The sequence below is a fragment of the Neovison vison genome, chromosome 3 (assembly GCF_020171115.1).
Source record: "Neovison vison isolate M4711 chromosome 3, ASM_NN_V1, whole genome shotgun sequence".
Classification (NCBI taxonomy): Eukaryota; Metazoa; Chordata; class Mammalia; order Carnivora; family Mustelidae; genus Neogale; species Neogale vison.
In genome coordinates, this window is record NC_058093.1 from 202,312,030 (window position 1) to 202,328,711 (window position 16,682).

The following is a 16,682-nucleotide window of genomic DNA, read 5'->3' on the forward strand; positions in this document are numbered from 1 at the left end:
GCACAAATAACACAGCACACACGGAACACAGGTATCGAATGCGACAGCACGTACACTGTGTGTCCGTACAGGCACACACGCGGGTCAGCGTGGCCAATGTGGACAACCGCTGAGGCCCATAGACCGTCACTGCAACCTTCCCGTCGATTTGAAAATGTTCACACTGAAACTGTGGAGAACATGTCTAATGGTGCCAGTCCCTTGATCCAGCAGAAACAGACCCAGGAACAGGACAAAAGGGTGTGGCCTGGTGGGCCTGGACAGCCCGTCCACCCATCATGTAACCCACCCCAGAGCCAGGCAGGGAGAGCGCCGAGGCACCCCCGCCTGCCAGGGGCCGGCAGCCTATGCATCGCCCCAGGCTCCCCCCTCCCAGGGCCCAGTTCCACAGGACATGAACTGTACTTCTCTTTTCAAGGGTCAACTAAGTAGGCACTAGGACAGTGCCTCCCACATTTTGGTTCACACTCTGTCATGAAACAGATAAAAGACCAGAGCGATAGTTTTATTCAGAGCCCAGTAGGAACTACTGGGAAGCATTAAGAGTTCTGCCTGTGGGGCGCCTGGGATCGAGCCCCGCATCGCTGATCTCTACTCAGCGGAGAGCCTGCTTCCCCCACCCTCTCTCTACCTGCCTCTCTTCCTACTTGTGATCTCTGCCTATCAAATAAATAAATAAAATTATAAAAAAAAAAAAAAGAGCTCTGCCTGCATTCAAAGGGTAGTGTTATCCGCGTAAGTTCTTTGGAGGTAAATTATCCAAAAGAAAAAGAAAAAAAAATGCTAATATTCATTCAAATTTAATTTTCCCCAAGAATCAAGATATTAATAGATGTTACATAAAAAGTTCTGTGGGCAAATAAGTGTGTGGAACACAACAGTAAGGTAAACAGGACTTTATTTAAGCCACACTGGTCAGGGTCTTTATTATTGAGGACATCAACTTCCCAAGAGGGTATCTGGCATGACAAGGTGCCATAGCTCCTGTTTCACAGGCTAGTGATGACATTCGGGAAACGGCCTTCTAAACCATAAGGTAAGGCACCTACTGAGGATCAAATAATTATTTTACAAGACATGCAAAATCTTAAAATTAAGAACATGTTGGGGTTCCTGGGTGGCTCAGTGGGTTAAAGCCTCTGCCTTTGGCTCAGGTCCTGATCTCAGGGTTCTAGGATCGAGCCCCGAATCAGGCTCTCTGCTTGGCCGGGAGCCTGCTTTCCCGTCCCTCTGCCTGCCTCTCTGCCTACTTGTGATCTCTCTCTCTCTCTCTCTGCCTGCCTCTCTACTTGTGATCTCTGTCTGTCAAATAAATAAATGAAAAAATTAAAAAAAAAATTAAGAACATGTTCATTTACTGTGTAATATCTTTATTTTGTCAACATAAGGCTATATACCAAATAATTCTCTAACAAAAAGTTGCTTTGAGCTTTCCTCCAAGGTTGAGAACAAGTGGGGACCACCACTTCCACTTAACCCCGTATTGGATACTTAACCCCATATCAGAGGTCACTGAAATAAGTCCACCCGTATCAGAGGTCACTGAAGTAAGTCCACTAAAAATCACACAAAGCAAAGGGAAAAGTGTCATTATTTGCAGATCACATGACGGGGCGCAGAGCCAACCCAACACAATCTACACAGAAATTAACGGCGTTAATAGGTAATTAGGCGAGATAATGGTCAATGTCTAAGAACCCACCATACTTCTAGGCACAGAAACAAACAGCCTGGGTGGCTCAGTGGGTTGAGCCGCTGCCTTCGGCTCGGGTCATGATCTCGGGGTCCTGGGATCGAGCCCTGCATCAGGCTCTCTGCTCAGCAGGAAGCCTGCTTCCTCCTCTCTCTCTGCCTGCCTCTCTGCCTACTTGTGGTCTCTATCTGTCAAATAAATAAATAAAATCTTTAAAAAAAAAAAAAAAAAGAAACAGCGAACACAACCTGCGGCAGGTACGGTCACATGTTCACACTAGTCGCCTCGTAAGAAACAGTGCAGGCTGTGTGCGGTCCCTACACCACACCCTGTGAGCACGACTGAGCGAGATCAAAGAAATGAAAATTGTAGAGGGACAGACCCTTTTACGGATTAAAAGATATAATATTGTAAAAATACCACTTCTTCCCCAAAATGATGGATGGATTTCAAGTCACAATCTCTGGCTTATTCCAATCCATCTTACCTTTATTTTTTTTTAAGATCTTATTTATTTGTCAGAGAGAGCGCGCACACAAACAGGAGGAGCAGCAGAGGTAGAGGGAGCAGCAGACCCCCAGCTGAACAGGCAGTCCGATGCAGGGCTCGATCCCAGGACCCCGGGATCATGTTAGGCGAACGTGATAACCACTACACTACGGAAACTCCGCTAGGACCCCGGGATCATGACCCGAGCCAACAGCAGATGCTTAACCAACTGAAACACCCAGGTGCCCCATCCATTGTACCTTTAAAGTTTTCAGGATTTATCTCTCCAGATCAAGCAAACACTCCCTTATAATTACCAAGGTCCTCATTCCAGGTTAACTTAAAATCATTTCTTAACAGACATCCAGAACAGCATACTCCATACAAAAAAGCCTTTCCTGAACACTTAAGATCACCCGTAAACCTGCCCTAACAAATGCTGTTTTCCAGCTCAGTCTCTTATTAACTTTCTTTTATTTTGTTTAAAGATCTACTTTATCTTAGAGAGAGTGAGCGTGAGCAGGGAGAAGAGCAGAGGGCGAGAAAGTGCGTCCGAATGGAGGGGCGGCCTGCCAACTTCCAGGATCCGGACAAGTTCCCTGCGCCACCGCACGTGCAGTCAGGGCTGAGGCCTGGTTCACAGGCAGTGAGAGAGAGGGGGGCACAGTTTTTAAAGCCAGTGACTTACTTCCTTCTGGGTTTGGTGCAGAAAGTATGATGCTGTGGTTTTTCTTTACTTCTTCAACATACTGAGCTATTTTAGCTGTACTGTTCCTGATCTCCTCAACCTAGGACAGATAAAAGCAGCTGTCACTGTTGTGGCCAATTCCAACTTGCTACCCCTTCCTATTACCTAGAAAGGGAAGGAAAAAAGAAGGAAGATAATGAACAATCACATCAAGAAATACCAGCCTTTTTCAATTCTCACATTGATAATTATTTATTTTAAAGATAAAGAAAATTACTGTGTTAAGATCCATACTCCCATGACTAAGGCGATATCAACTAACATTCACTAACATAACTACCAGGTGGGAAAAACCTCAACGATCAACAGCCAAGCATCTGCACAGGTGCCAGTCACTGGAGGCACACGGCCACGCGCCCAGCGCTCCGAGCAGCAGAGGAGGAGGCAGCCACGCCTCCGTGTGGGGAGGTGTTTGTGGTCGACAGGGCCAAGCCTTCATAGTCACGTTTTCACCCCTCATGATCTCAACTAGTCAACGCTTATTTCAAAATGTAAGGTACTCACCGGTGAGATTTATCCCAATGGATCCACGCATCCATAATTAGCACACCGGAAAAATAGCTTACATGTTTACTGATTCTTTTAAAACAGTAATTACAAAACCACTCCATGTTGTGGCAGTAGCCCACATCCCAGTCCCGTGAGTGTCCCCTTACAGGGGACTCTGCAGATGGGGCCAAGAGTCTAAGATGGGAAATTATCCTGGACTGTCTGAGTCGCCCCCAAGCAGCCACAGGACTCCTCAAAAAAAGGAGGCGGAGGGTCAAATCTAGAAGACGAGGGTGTACCAACTTGAGCGGCCTCTTCCCTAGAGCCTCCGGAAGAAGCCAGCCCCGCCGGCAGACTCGTTTCAGGTCCGGCAGGGACCGCTGGATGATGAATGCATGTGGGGAAGCCACTCGGTCATGCTAATTTGTGACAGCAGCGGAGAGAGACTAAGTCCGCACACATACTGATGAGAGAGTAAGAGGAAAGGAGGACTTTGTATCACTATAAAGATGGTCTTGACCACATGGACTCCGTGAAGGGGTCTTGGCTTCCCCAGAGGCCCCAGGGCCCAGCTGCAAAGCACATCTGGAAAACCCAAGTGTTGGAGGAGAGGGTAACACAGAACGTTGCCTCCTGAGAAGGGTGAATGGCCATACTGTGGGGCCTGGAGGTGATTTCCAGCCACACATAATTTCTGTAGGACTTTACGGACTTCATGCGTGAAAGCAATTAATAAAATAAAAGCTGATTCTTTTAAACGTCTGCTAGTTCATCATGAAGGTGTAAACACATGCGGCGATGCTCTGGGTTCAGTGCACAGGCTGGCAGCCCCACCAGCAGCCCTGAAAGTGCCGTTTCTGCCAGAAACTACAGTCATCAGGAGAAAAAACACCGTTTGGCCCCCCCACAGAGTTCTGCAGTAGACACCCCCTCAGCCTCTCCAACAGCGGCTCTAGTGTAGCCCAGAAAGGAAAGGAGGCTGTGATGCTCCCCGCACAGTGCCAGGGGGCAGCACCGCAGTCACTGTGGTGCCCACTCCCACCGACAGCCAGGAAGGACACAGCGTGGGGTCTCTTTCTGTCCCTTACAAATCACCTTCACAAAGGGGATGTTTCCTGGCCACCCAGTAGGGCACCATCCTAAGTCCTTCACCAAACACCAGCCAGGTGCGAAATCCTATCTTTTACAACATTCTGTATGATGTTTAAGATCTGAATGCCGTTCTCTAAAAACAAGTTTGTATTAACAATATCGTTGTCTATATGTCTAAGAAGTCACTCCACAAAGCTTAACTGTGAAATGAAACAACTATTTAACAAGTGAGAACCTGACTTCCGCTGGGTTCTGCTGCCCCCGAGCCCACACACCATTCTCACACTTCTGGGGTGCCACAGCCAAGCTGGGTCAGCACACGGCTCCCAGAAACCAAGAGCCGGGTCTGCGATACACGAGTCTTCTGTCAGACATAACAGCAGCATTTCATTAACACCAGGAGAGTCTTTAAGAACTACATTTTCACAAGAAACTGGCATGGAAAAATTAAGCAGATAAAGGGGTAAAATATAAAAAAAAATAATTTCACAGAGTGAGTAGGTAAAGTCAAGACAATACAGAGGATCTTATTTCCAAAGGGAAACCAGGACATGCAATATCGTAACTGCTTCGCACTCTCAAGTGAGTCCCTGTATCAAACAATGACTTCCATGCTCTTCCCACTAGGTACCATCAGGAGCTAACATCATAAATACCGGAAACCCCATGGCTACGCTAATCCCGAGTATTCAGCAAACTCTCAAAACTGCTAACTTTTCATATATTTGTATTAAAACAGTACACTCTTAGGACTTTATTCATATTTATTTGAGAGAAAACGAGCACAAAAGCATGCGTGTGAGCAGGAGCAGAGGCAGAGGGAGAAGCAGGCTCCCCGCTGAGCAAAGAACCCGAAGCGGGACGGGATCCCAGGACCCTGGGATCAGGACCTGAGCCAAAGGCAGACACTTCACTGAGTGAGCCACATAAGCACCCCAATATATTACCTTTTTTTTAAATCAAATCTGCACATTTATAGGCCCGTTCAGACTGTCCGTGCATTCAAGAGTCAATGACACTATTAGACCAGGTTCACACAACCACAACAAACCATGAAAGGGCAGTTTTTATCATTAAATAACGATAATGGACATGTTTCTTCATGTTTAACAAAGTCAAAATATTTGTTCTGTGACTCAAATTCAAAAACGTGAAATCATGGAAAATTTGGTCAAATATGACTTAGGTTTAAGCCCAGAACCAGCCTTGAGGAGCTACGAGGGAGAGGAAAGATCCTGCAGCAAGCCCGTGAGAGCAGACAAGGGTCGCCGTCAGCCCCAGGGAACACAGTCCCAGGCTGCTGGGCCAGGGCAGACACCTCGAAGAAAGGCCAAGCTGATGGACGGCAGTTGTTCCCACAGTTATATGCCTGTTCACACGTTACACTTTTCAGAAGAGGAACTGAAGATGCATTCAACGATCTCAGAAATATTTCTGAGTTATGAGCTCTTGGACACATACGGTCATCATCCAGGGACCCACTGCTGTTCTGGGAGAAACAAGAGAAGTAGCATCCTGTGCGTGTGTCAGCCAAGGGGCACCCCTGCCCCCAGGTCTGGCATGCCATTCTCTAAGGACGAGAGGGCCCTCAGTCTGGAGAGCACCAGCGGTCCTGGGGTGAGGACCTGTGAGACACAGGCCTACCACAGGGCGTGGCAGGTCTCCCAGAGGCAGCCTAGCCACAGAGGAGCTATCTCCCGGCCCCAGCTCCACACTGAGAGAAGCGCCACCCAAGGCGGGAGTGTAGAGCTCCTCCTTGGGGAGGACAGGGGACCTGGGGCTCCACGGCTGCAAACCACCACTCCCAGCAGCCCCTCCCCAAGCCTCTTACCAGGAAGAATGGCTCAATACAACCAGGTATGTTCAGGGCATGAAAAATTCTAGGGAACCTACGTCAACAGAAACAACTTTTGCAAACGTTACATTTAGTATTATTTCAAGTATCACACACACACAGTTACACTAACTGTGTCTAAAGAAGAAAGTCTAGCTGGGCTTCATCGAATGGCTCTTACCTGGTGGAAGAAATCATCCATGAAATGGTCCTTTTCAACAACAACACTTGTGTCCCCATCGTCATCTTTTCTACACTAAAATAGAAAATATAAAAAGGAAAATTCAGATTTTAGAGATGTTCATGTAGGCCCACAAGGTCAAAGAGAAAAGCGACCGGCTGGAGCGCGAGGTCTCACAAGCCCGCGCTGTCTGCAACGGACTGAGGACTGGCTGTTGGGACGGGGCGGAGGCAGCGGACAGCCCTGGGGGCAGCACGGCCACTCCTGGAAGCAATGGCGGGGCTTCCCAGAACTTGGCGACAAGTAGCTGCTCATGCACCACGGAAGTCAACATGACACCCCAAGTTTTATCCTCAAGAAGCAAACCCCTCGTACCGCGTATTTTCTATAAAGATGAAAAATGCTGACAGCACGGGCTAACTTTTCTAAAGCACACAGTTTTCAAGGAACTTGCACCTGTAGCAGCCAGCGGTCCTCACTGTTCCCTACGTGAGTGACTCCCAGGGGCGCCCACAAACACTCAGTGGGCACTCTAATAAGAAAACACTTACTACAAAGAAGGAAAGCAACTGTCCTGACCACTGGAAAGAGCTGGGGATGCTACACCAGCAACCAGGCTCTGAATGTTTAAATCCCATCCAAGAACATTCTAGGGCAGTTCTCAAACTTGAGGTGCAGAAGAGTCATGGGAAGGCTGTGTCTCTGACTCGGCAGCTCAGGGTGAAGCATTCTGAGCACTCTAGTATGTCAGACACGGTTTCCTGCTGCTGCTGGACCCGGGACCCTGTGTGAAGAACCACTTTTCAGGGAGGCGAAGCCTGTACAGCGGAAGCCAGCCCTGGAAAGGCAGCCGTGCACGGCACATGCGCAGAGCACCGCCAGCCCAGGAGACTGCTCCGTGGCTCACTGCGGGCATCAAAGTCATGTCTGCAGCATCCCCTAGTGGGGCTGGCGGGACTGCAGGACAAGGAAAGAAAACCAGCCAGGAAGTCCACGGTGGGGGGGAACAGCTCTGAACCATGTGCCTGAGGACACAGCAGATGAGCCCTGCAGAAGCCAAGGAGGCGTGGGTTTCGGGAATTCTCAGAACCTTAGCAAAGTGGAAGTCATTATCCACTCCAAGTCTGCACTGCAGCTTTACTGATCTACAGCCTACGAATAACTTGCAGACAAAATTCTACTAGAATTTAGCTAAGAAACATCTGAAAAGTTCATAAATGTTTAAGAAAACATAGGAGGCCTTCCCTCTGCACCATCTGGAGCCCTCACAAAAGCCAGGAGATTTGGCCTAACAGTCACCAATACTCTCCCACCGCCCTGAGGAGATCTCTGGAGGTCACCTAGCTCAGCCTGGGGCCTCTTCTGGGCAAAGATAAGCCACATCTGTTGGCAGAGGCAAAAGGAAAAGAGAGGTTTCTCTACGATAGAGAGGAAGAGCTCGCTCAGAGCAGCAGCTTGCAGGAGGAGAATGGGAGGAAGCCCTAATCGCAGGATGACACAGTGCTGGGGACCAGAGGAGTGGGGCAGGACCAGCATGACAGGACCAGGGGGTAGTGGGCAAGGGGAAGCAGAAGCACCACCAGCACAAGCCTGCACATACTCTCTCACTGGAGGAACCCACTGGCACCTCTCAGACAGGCGTGGCCACACACTCTGATGACCCTATTTGTTCCCTGTGCCTTGACTCCCCTTAGTGTCCTGAGTCACACTGAACCACCACCTTGCTCTCACATGACGACAGCTGTTGAGAAAGACACCTGGATGATGGCTGCTGACAATGCTGGGTTCGTCTGCATTAACAGGACAAATGTTACGAGTTGAAATGTGTCCCTAGGAAAGCAGACATAGAAGGCCTAACCCCAGACCTCTGCCTGTGAACCTTGGTGGGAATGAGGGACACAGCAGGAAAGCAGTGTCCCCCAGATGTGGGCTCCAGACTGCTCCCCATCAGCATCTGAACCTCTGAGGTCTGCCTCCTGGTCTGTGAACCATGGGCTCCCCTGGCCCCACCTCCTTCAGAGACAGGTTGTAAGCACCTCCGTCCCCCTGTGTGACCGAAGGGGTCTCTGTGTCACAGGGCTGTGCCATCAGTTCATTCTAGTCTCAGCTGTGAGCAGAGCCGCACTTGAGCCGGGCACCGGCAAGCACGCCACCGCAACGGATGTCAAGGGCAGCCACGGGTACTTCAACCCCACCAGGCGGGCCCGGCTCGCGGAGACAGAGCGCTGCTGCGGGGGCACCCAGGGCTGCGGGAAGCACCCTCACCAACCACCACCCACGGCCCGGGTCCGCATCGCTGCGTCACACACTGGAACACAAACCACACGGTGAAGGGCTGTGCTCAGGTCCTCAGAGCTGAGCAGTCCTGGGCCAGCATGTGCCCCCATCTGTCCCACTTTACAAAGCTCACCATCAACAATTCCCCCACGCTAACTCTGGCCACAAAGAGCTGTCCTTCACCGCCAGCTCCAACACTTGGCCAATGGTCCCATTCACTCTGCTGTCCCCATGCTACCAGGAAGAGGCCGAGGCGCCAAGGACAGAGGGGCTGCCCTTGTCGATTTGACTCCAAATACCCTCGCTCTTAAAAATTCTCCATCCACGCCTCAGAGGAAGGAGCTTCCCCAGAGGTCCTCTGTCAGCTACCAGGCCCTCCTCCAGACTCCTGGTGGCAGCCTTGCCCCTGGCTTCCTAGAGTGTACTCCGCACCCCACTCATCCTGACTTGGCCCTATACCGCCCTACGGTGGCTATCCGTCTTCCCTTCTCCAAGGCGGGGTCTCAGCAGGAAACAGTTATGTCACGTCCCCCTCGAGTCAGGAGCAAGAGTGAAACAGCATCACGCAAGCAGCTGGCTTCCTGTGAACGGACATGAACTTGACTTAGGAGTGAGCGCAGCGGTTCCAACTGTGGCCCGGGGCCAGAGAGATGAGAAAGGCGTCCGCCAAACCCGACTCTCACAGGGCCGCTCCCATCTCTCGGCTCTGAAAGTCACTGCAGACTCACACAGGGCGCTTTGGTTTTGCCTGCTGGGGAACGTTGGGGAACGCTGGGGAACGCTGGGGAATGCTGGGGAACGCTGGGGACTGCTGGGGAAGGCTGCAAAGCCGGGCAAGGAGAAGGAATGCGACAATGAGCCTTGGGTGCATCCACCACATGGTTCAACCACCACCTCCCTGAAACCGGTCCTGCTTCACCTGCACCCCCCACCCCCACGGCACTAGGTCACCCCAGGTGAATCCCACAGAGAACATGCCTGCCAGTGGCTCCACGCTGCAGAAAACTCCAGCTGCCACTCCAGAAGACACAGCAGCCCACTGTGGTGCTCAGGGACACAGTTCCCGACCTCACGCCGCTGTGGGGAGCACGTCACATTGCCACCACACTTCCACGCTGGGTGCTGACTGCACCCCATGCACAGCGCCCACCAGCAAACCAGATGGAGGAAGCCCAATGCTGCCTCCACCCTCCGACCCGCGCCGCATCCTTGATCTCTGGCCAGCCCTATAGGCAAGGGGATGCTCTCTCTGCCTGCAACCACAAAAGAGCCAGAGGACTTGGAATGCATTTTCTCTACCGTCTCTTTTCTTTATCCTTAATTTACAACCTTTACCTCTACTTCTTATCTCTAAGGGGAATTCACAAAGCTATCAGGTAGTTGGAGATGGGCTCCATTGCTGCCTTAGGTCCTCCATTCCTAAGGAAGGGAAAGGGGAAAGCGAGACCCCGCAGACAGAACACTGCTACTCACTGGAGGGCCTCCTCTAGTCCCTCCCGCCAGGACAGTGGAGTCCGAGCCCTGATCCAGCCCTGGCCACAGCTTTACCCTGAATAACGAAACAAATCGTGGCAAAGCACTTACTAAAAGCAGTGGGAGGGGTGCCTGGGTGGCTCAGTGGGTTAAGCCGCTGCCTTTGGCTCAGGTCATGATCTCAGGGTCCTGGGATCGAGTCCCGCATCAGGCTCTCTGCTCAGCGAGGAGCCTGCTTCCTCCTCTCTCTCTGCCTGCCTCTCTGCCTACTTGTGATGTCTCTCTGTCAAATAAATAAATAAAATCTTTAAAAATAAATAAATAAATAAAAATAAAAGCAGTGGGAATACTCTCCAGTGTGACAGGCTTGATTTCCAAAGTGTCAAAGTGCAAGATAAACACTCAAACATCAACATTCCATTTCTGTTAAATTTTAAAAGAGGCCTCCCTCAAAGCGGCGTATAAAAAACAAAATTCTCGGGGCGCCTGGGTGGCTCAGGTCATGATCCCGGGGTCCTGGGATCGAGCCCCACGTCGGGCTCTCTGCTTCGCGAGGAGCCTGCTTCCTCCTCTCTCTCTCTCTGCCTGCCTCTCTGCCTACTTGTGATTTCTCTCTCTCTGTCAAATAAATAAAATCTTTAAAAAAAAAAAATTCTCCATGAGTGGCCACTGTCAGGAGCAGACACGGAGCAGTGCCCACGCTCAAGGGCTCCTCAACAGACACGAATAATCCGCCACTGAATGCTGTTTAGATTTCAACAGAAGCTGAACTATCCCAAGTTAGCAGAATCCGGACTTGGATTAAACACTGGCTCCTTTCTCCAGTGCAGAGACACGAGGGCCTTGCATAGATAGTAACTGTGGTCACGTAAGTTACATTTTCTTGAAACACATACAACAGTGGTACCTTTGATGCTAGAAAACATTAACTCAGATCACTTAAGTACAAGCAAAGAACGCCTGTAACTGAATACAGGGAAAGCCGTCTACTGGTGTCTGTATGAGACATGCCTTCCTGCTGCGTTTACATGACCGGGGCTGACGCCCTGCAGCAGAATGTCACCGCGGTTCACGTTGGTGTATTTGCTTGAGCGCTTGTCTCCACTCTGAATACTACACAGACCTTTCACAGGTACTTAGACTTGACATCAACAGAACCCTACTGCAGAGACGTTTCTGCAATTTGACTCTTTTCTCCCCATCACCCGTTTAAAGGTTTCTCCTTATCTCTCACCTCAACTCTGACAAACTAGCCCTCCTTCTGTCCTTCACACTAACTTGTCCCCACCTTGAAGCCTCGGGGCCTGCTGTGCCTTCGGCTGGCCCGCACCCCGGGGGCTTCTCCTTCTCATTCCAGCCCCAGGGAGCCCAGCCACAGCCATCCTTCCTGCTCTATTTCCCTCAGAGCAGGAATTCACTCATTCCTGCCTGTCCCCCACAAGTGGCCTGGCAGCAAGGACACCACCTGCCTTCTCACAGCTCCTGCACCAGGGTCCCATTCAGAGGGATCAGCTGAGCAAACGAACAGAAGACGGAGGAGACTGAGGGGCAGATGGGGAGGACAGAGGCCACAAGCGGCAGAGATGCACACAGCGCTGAGACAAAGCAGGTATAACCTGGGCGGAGGCATTACCCATGGTCCCGGGTCCGGCCCCCAGCCGGAGATCAGGCGGCACGTTCTGCCCTCCAGTCCTCAGGCACCACCATCCTACCTTGAGCAAATCTCCTCCCTTCTCTGCTGCAGCTAATGGGTTTCTGTCCTTTGCACCCCAAAGAGCCTTGAGGACAACACATTCCTCTGTCATCTCCATTTTCCTCACCGTGGGATCTTGAAACGGAAATACACCAGTTCAACCTGACAGTTCCCAGCACAACTGCCCACATCAGTCGGCCCTGGAAAGGGTGAAAAGTCTGGAAGAAAACAGGACTGTCGGTGCTCAGAGACAGGAGGACAGCCACCTCTGGGGACATAAGAAGAGAGCAGGGCAGGAAGACTTCCCAGGGGTGATGCCTGCATGTGCTGAGACTACGAGGACGGGACAGGCAGGCAGAGAAGGGGGATGTGGGGAGCAGCGCACATAAAGGTAGGGAAGAGGGAGGCCACCTCGGCACCTGCAGACAGTGACCGGACCAAGGCGGCCCAGGGAAAGCGTGCACCAAAAGAGGAAACCCTTTTATGAACTGGCTTTCATGAACTGGTTCTCTTAGGTTTTCTATTCCTTAAATTCACAAGATACTTGAGGTCAAAAACAAGAATGAACCCGTGGAAACATCGAAGTTTTGTTGGCTTAAAAGGACACATCATGCCTACAAATGAACATATTTATGACAGTTAAGTACAGAGAACCCATAGATTTCAACTGAGGGAACGGTTTTGACAAATGAAATACAAAAAGTTAGCAGAACTAAATGAGCCATAAAATTCTAAACTATAAACATACACATAGTTTATATATATATATATAAATACACTATAAAATTCTTAGCATTTTAAGTGTCAGTGAAGTATTTAAGAAAAAATGTTTTATTTTACAAATGGGAATCTGAATTTTTATAACGTGCAAGCGGAGCTGTCAAAAATAACTTTCAAAATATCTGCGCAGTTTTTCCTGCCCTTTAATAAACTATATTTGCACCCTAAATCAGGGATTAAAAATACTCATTTTGTCATTTCCCTTAGGTCTACTAATGAAGACACAGAATGACCATGTGTTTTTGTTTATTATCCTGTAAACAATACCCACAGTTAAAATCACAGTTTCTCTACTCTTCACTAGAATGCGTCCATTTGCGTACACAAACTTTTTTGAAAAGGCAATCATAACACATGTGGGGTCCCTGTCTCCTAGAACAGGTGTTCCTCCCGCCTCTGCCTTGCCCTCCTGTGTGCTCCCGCCTCTCTGCATCCTGCACATCCCCCCCTGAGACCCGGCACTCACGGGTCTCTTGGACACATGGTTCTTTTACTTTCTAGAAATCAGAAACCGCATCATTCTGGAGTCAGAGTCTAGGATATCCTGAATAAGTCACTTAAACTTTCTGCACCCAAAGAGATTGGCTGCTCAAGAAGAGAAACATTGGTTAGAAGCAGCTAAACCTGAATTGGATGAACTGTACTGAACACACTAATATTTAAGTCTTTTCCAAGGGGTTTTCAGTGATAATCTTCTCAAGGGAAAGCACTAACAGCTCATAAAGGAAACTTTTTGGAGGTTTCCCAAAAAAACTATTTTACCAGCTTGAACAGCATTGATGAGGCATTGTTAACCACCAAATTAAAATTCACCTAGGTAGGGAAAAAACACCAACTGTTTAGAAACACGGTCATGTATGGACATTCAAGTCTTCTTTCAAGAACTACTTGGAAAGGATACATTTCCTTAAGGAAAAATAAAAGTGTGACTTTTAGATCTGATAATTTTCAGATGAGCTCTTAAATATTAAAAGTTATTAAACTTTAAATATGACGATTTTAAATTAATATTTTATACTAAATTTTAAATATATAAAAATTGCTTTTTATAACTTCCTATAACCATTAAAAAGCTAATAAATATTAATAGCACTTATAATTACATGGCATTTTCTCCCATCTTCTCCCAGAGTGTCACACGCAGGAGATAATTTCATGTTTCATAACTCCTTCTACTAGTAAGCAAGACAGATATTATTATCCCTATTTTATATACAGGAAAATTAAGGTTTTCAGAGTTTTAAAAATAATTTGCCCAAGATTAGACAACTCCACCAGTAGAAACTTCCAACAATCTGTTCTACAATTACTCAGTGTCTTGATCTGGAGCAGGATGGTACTGAACTAGAGAAGGCCACTGCTAGCTCAAATTCTAGATCAAAACGGGTCATGTGTGTTCCACACCCTACAGCAGAGACAGCTGTGTATACATAAGCTTCAACAGTGGTAAATAATTGCCCGAATTATTTTTTGGTTAATCAAGCCAAGAAAAGCTGTTTATATATAGCCTACTGACAGATTTTTCTTACTGTTCCCCAGTATTACATTTATTCGGAGATCTTCTGTTTGCTAAAACTGTTACAATTTTCCTGTTCAGAGGCACTCAGCATTTCTTCACTCAACAAATATTTGAGCTCCTTATGGCACAGAAAAGGCATTCTACCCGGTGAGATAGTGGTAATTTGCTACTTTTAACAGGATGTTCGACTGCAGAGATCAGAATATTGCAGAGATCAGAATATTCCGCCATTAACGAATCGGGAAGGAGAAAACCACTATGAAGAAAGGCTCCAGGAACCAACATAAAGCGTAACTTCTATGACCCCAAGGGAGAGTCATCCTTTGCCTTCCCGAACCAGGCTTCCTCATCGGATGCACAGAACATAGGTAATGATTCAAGGGACTATCCCCTGATCTTTCCTAGGCACGACCTATAACCAGGAGCACTCTAGAAGCAAAGGAGAGAAGTTCATTCCCTGCGTGCAATGGATGTCTTGGGCAGGGGGCCCAGCACAAGGCAGAGGCTCTCCCTGTGCAGTGGGATACAAGACATAAGCCACTCGGCATTGATGACTTGCATTTTTAAAGAAGAAAAGGTCATAATTAACTGTTGGCCTCCCACATTCTACAAACACCCAATCTGGTCCCACTGCCGCCCTCTCAGTCCCAGAGCAGTCGAGCTATCGTCCTGAACACACGCATCAAAACTCGCCCGGCTCCCGAGGGAGCTCCCCTGTCTCACTCAGTCAAGGGCCCCTGGCTGGGGGCGCCACACTGCCCCGAGCTGGGAGGCCGGTGGCTAAGAGACGGCAAGCACCGGTCCTGGTTCTCAGAAGGCCGGCTCCTCCCTGGGGAGCCGCGGACTCAGTACCCGTCCCTGGGCTCACCCCGGGTCCGGGGCTGCCAGGCGCCCGCAGGCAGGTGGCCTCGTGTGCCTTCCTCCTTCCACGGGCGAGGTCCCGTGTTAGACCCCGGGTCTCAGACAGTGGGCACGGGCACAAGCCCCTGCTCTCGGGCGCTCACACCCACCCACGGGGCGCGGAGGGGGCACCGACTACAGCTCGGTGGGCTCTGGTCGTCCCAAGTGCTACGCTGGATGCCCTGAAGCGCCTTCAGCCTCGGCGAGCAGCGAGCGGCTCGGAAAAGCGGCTTCGAGGCCCGGCCACTGCCCCGCGCCCCCGGGGCAAACCGCGCTCTCAAAGACTCAGTTTCCCCATCTGTCCGCGAGGGGACAAGCGCTCCCGCCTCTCGCTGGGCAGCGTCCAGGACTCGGTGGGGACAGCGACCCCCGCCCGCCTCCCGCCAGTCCCGAGCTCCCCCGGGGCACCCCGCGCAGTCCGGTCCTCCCCGGCGCCCCCACCCCCACCCGCCCCGCAGGGCCCCGCGCCTCCCCGCCCCGCCCGGCCCGAACCGCTATCCGCCGCCCGTCCGCCGCTCACCGCCCTCAGGTCCGGCAGCCGGTCCCGCATCCCCACGGGCCCGGCGGGCGCCTCGCCCCGCCGCCTACGCCTGTCCGGCGCCGCCTCCCGCAGCCGCGGACTATCAGTGGCCGCGCCGCCTCAGCCCGCGGGTCGCCGGCTTCGCGCCGCGCCCTCCCACTGCTCTCCCCACCGGCCTGCGCTGCCACGGCAACCGCGCCTGCACGCTCTGCGCATGCCCGGCCGCGCCGCACCCTGGCCCACGCAGCCTGCGGGAGTCTTGGCGGTGAGACAGCAGCCGGAGGGGCGGGGCCGGGCCGCGAGGGGCGGGGCATGGAGAGAAGGCGGGGCCTGCGGAACGGGGAGCTGACGGTGCCTGGCCGCGAGGGACGGAGCCTGGGTGGGGGGCGGGGCATGAGGGGAAGGCGGGGCCTGCATGGTGGGGAACAGACTGGGCCTGGCGGGGAGGGGGCGGGCCTGAGGGGAGGTCGCGGCCTGCGTGAGGAAGCGGTGGGGCCTGGGGGCGGGCAGGGCGGGGGTCTGGGGGCGGGCGGGGTGGGGGCCTGGAGGGGGGCCCGGGGCCTGGGGAGGCGGGGCGGGGGTCTGTGGGGGGCAGGGGCCTGGGGACCGGCAGAGTTGTACACCGACGTGTCTTCGGTCAGCCAGATGTGCCTTTTGTCCCCTCTTGATTTGCTTCTTTGTTTCTGTGCTTTCACACTCATTATTTTTTTTTTAAAGATTTTATTTATTTATTTGACAGAGAGAGATCACAAATAGGCAGAGAGGCAGGCAGAGAGAGAGAGGAGGAAGCAGGCTCCCTGCTCGCAGGACTCGATCCCAGGACCCTGAGATCATGACCTGAGCCGAAGGCAGCGGCTTAACCCACTGAGCCACCCAGGCGCCCGTCACACTCATTATTTTTAAAGATCGCGAACATTTTGTCGAGCATTTCAGCCAGGCTGTGGAAGAGGGCTGGGTGCAGCTTTGGACGCGCGCACCCTGGAGGGGCTGTCTC

General features: G+C 51.1%; 1 protein-coding gene across 6 annotated transcripts in view; it reads right to left on the reverse strand.

Moving 5' to 3' along the window:
- Positions 1–15,807, reverse strand: part of STX2 (syntaxin 2) — a 32,375-nt gene extending 16,568 nt beyond the window's left edge. For 2 of the 6 annotated variants that reach the window (XM_044243553.1, XM_044243555.1), the window contains exons 1-3: positions 15,689–15,807; positions 6,527–6,601; positions 2,871–2,970 (exon numbers count right to left, since the gene is read on the reverse strand). In XM_044243553.1, the coding sequence (XP_044099488.1) occupies positions 2,871–2,970; positions 6,527–6,601; positions 15,689–15,718 (205 nt within the window). In that variant the 5' untranslated portion in view covers positions 15,719–15,807. The other 4 variants (XM_044243549.1, XM_044243550.1, XM_044243554.1 and 1 more) reach the window with 4 other exon arrangements.
- Between the last annotated feature and the right edge of the window lie 875 nt (positions 15,808–16,682).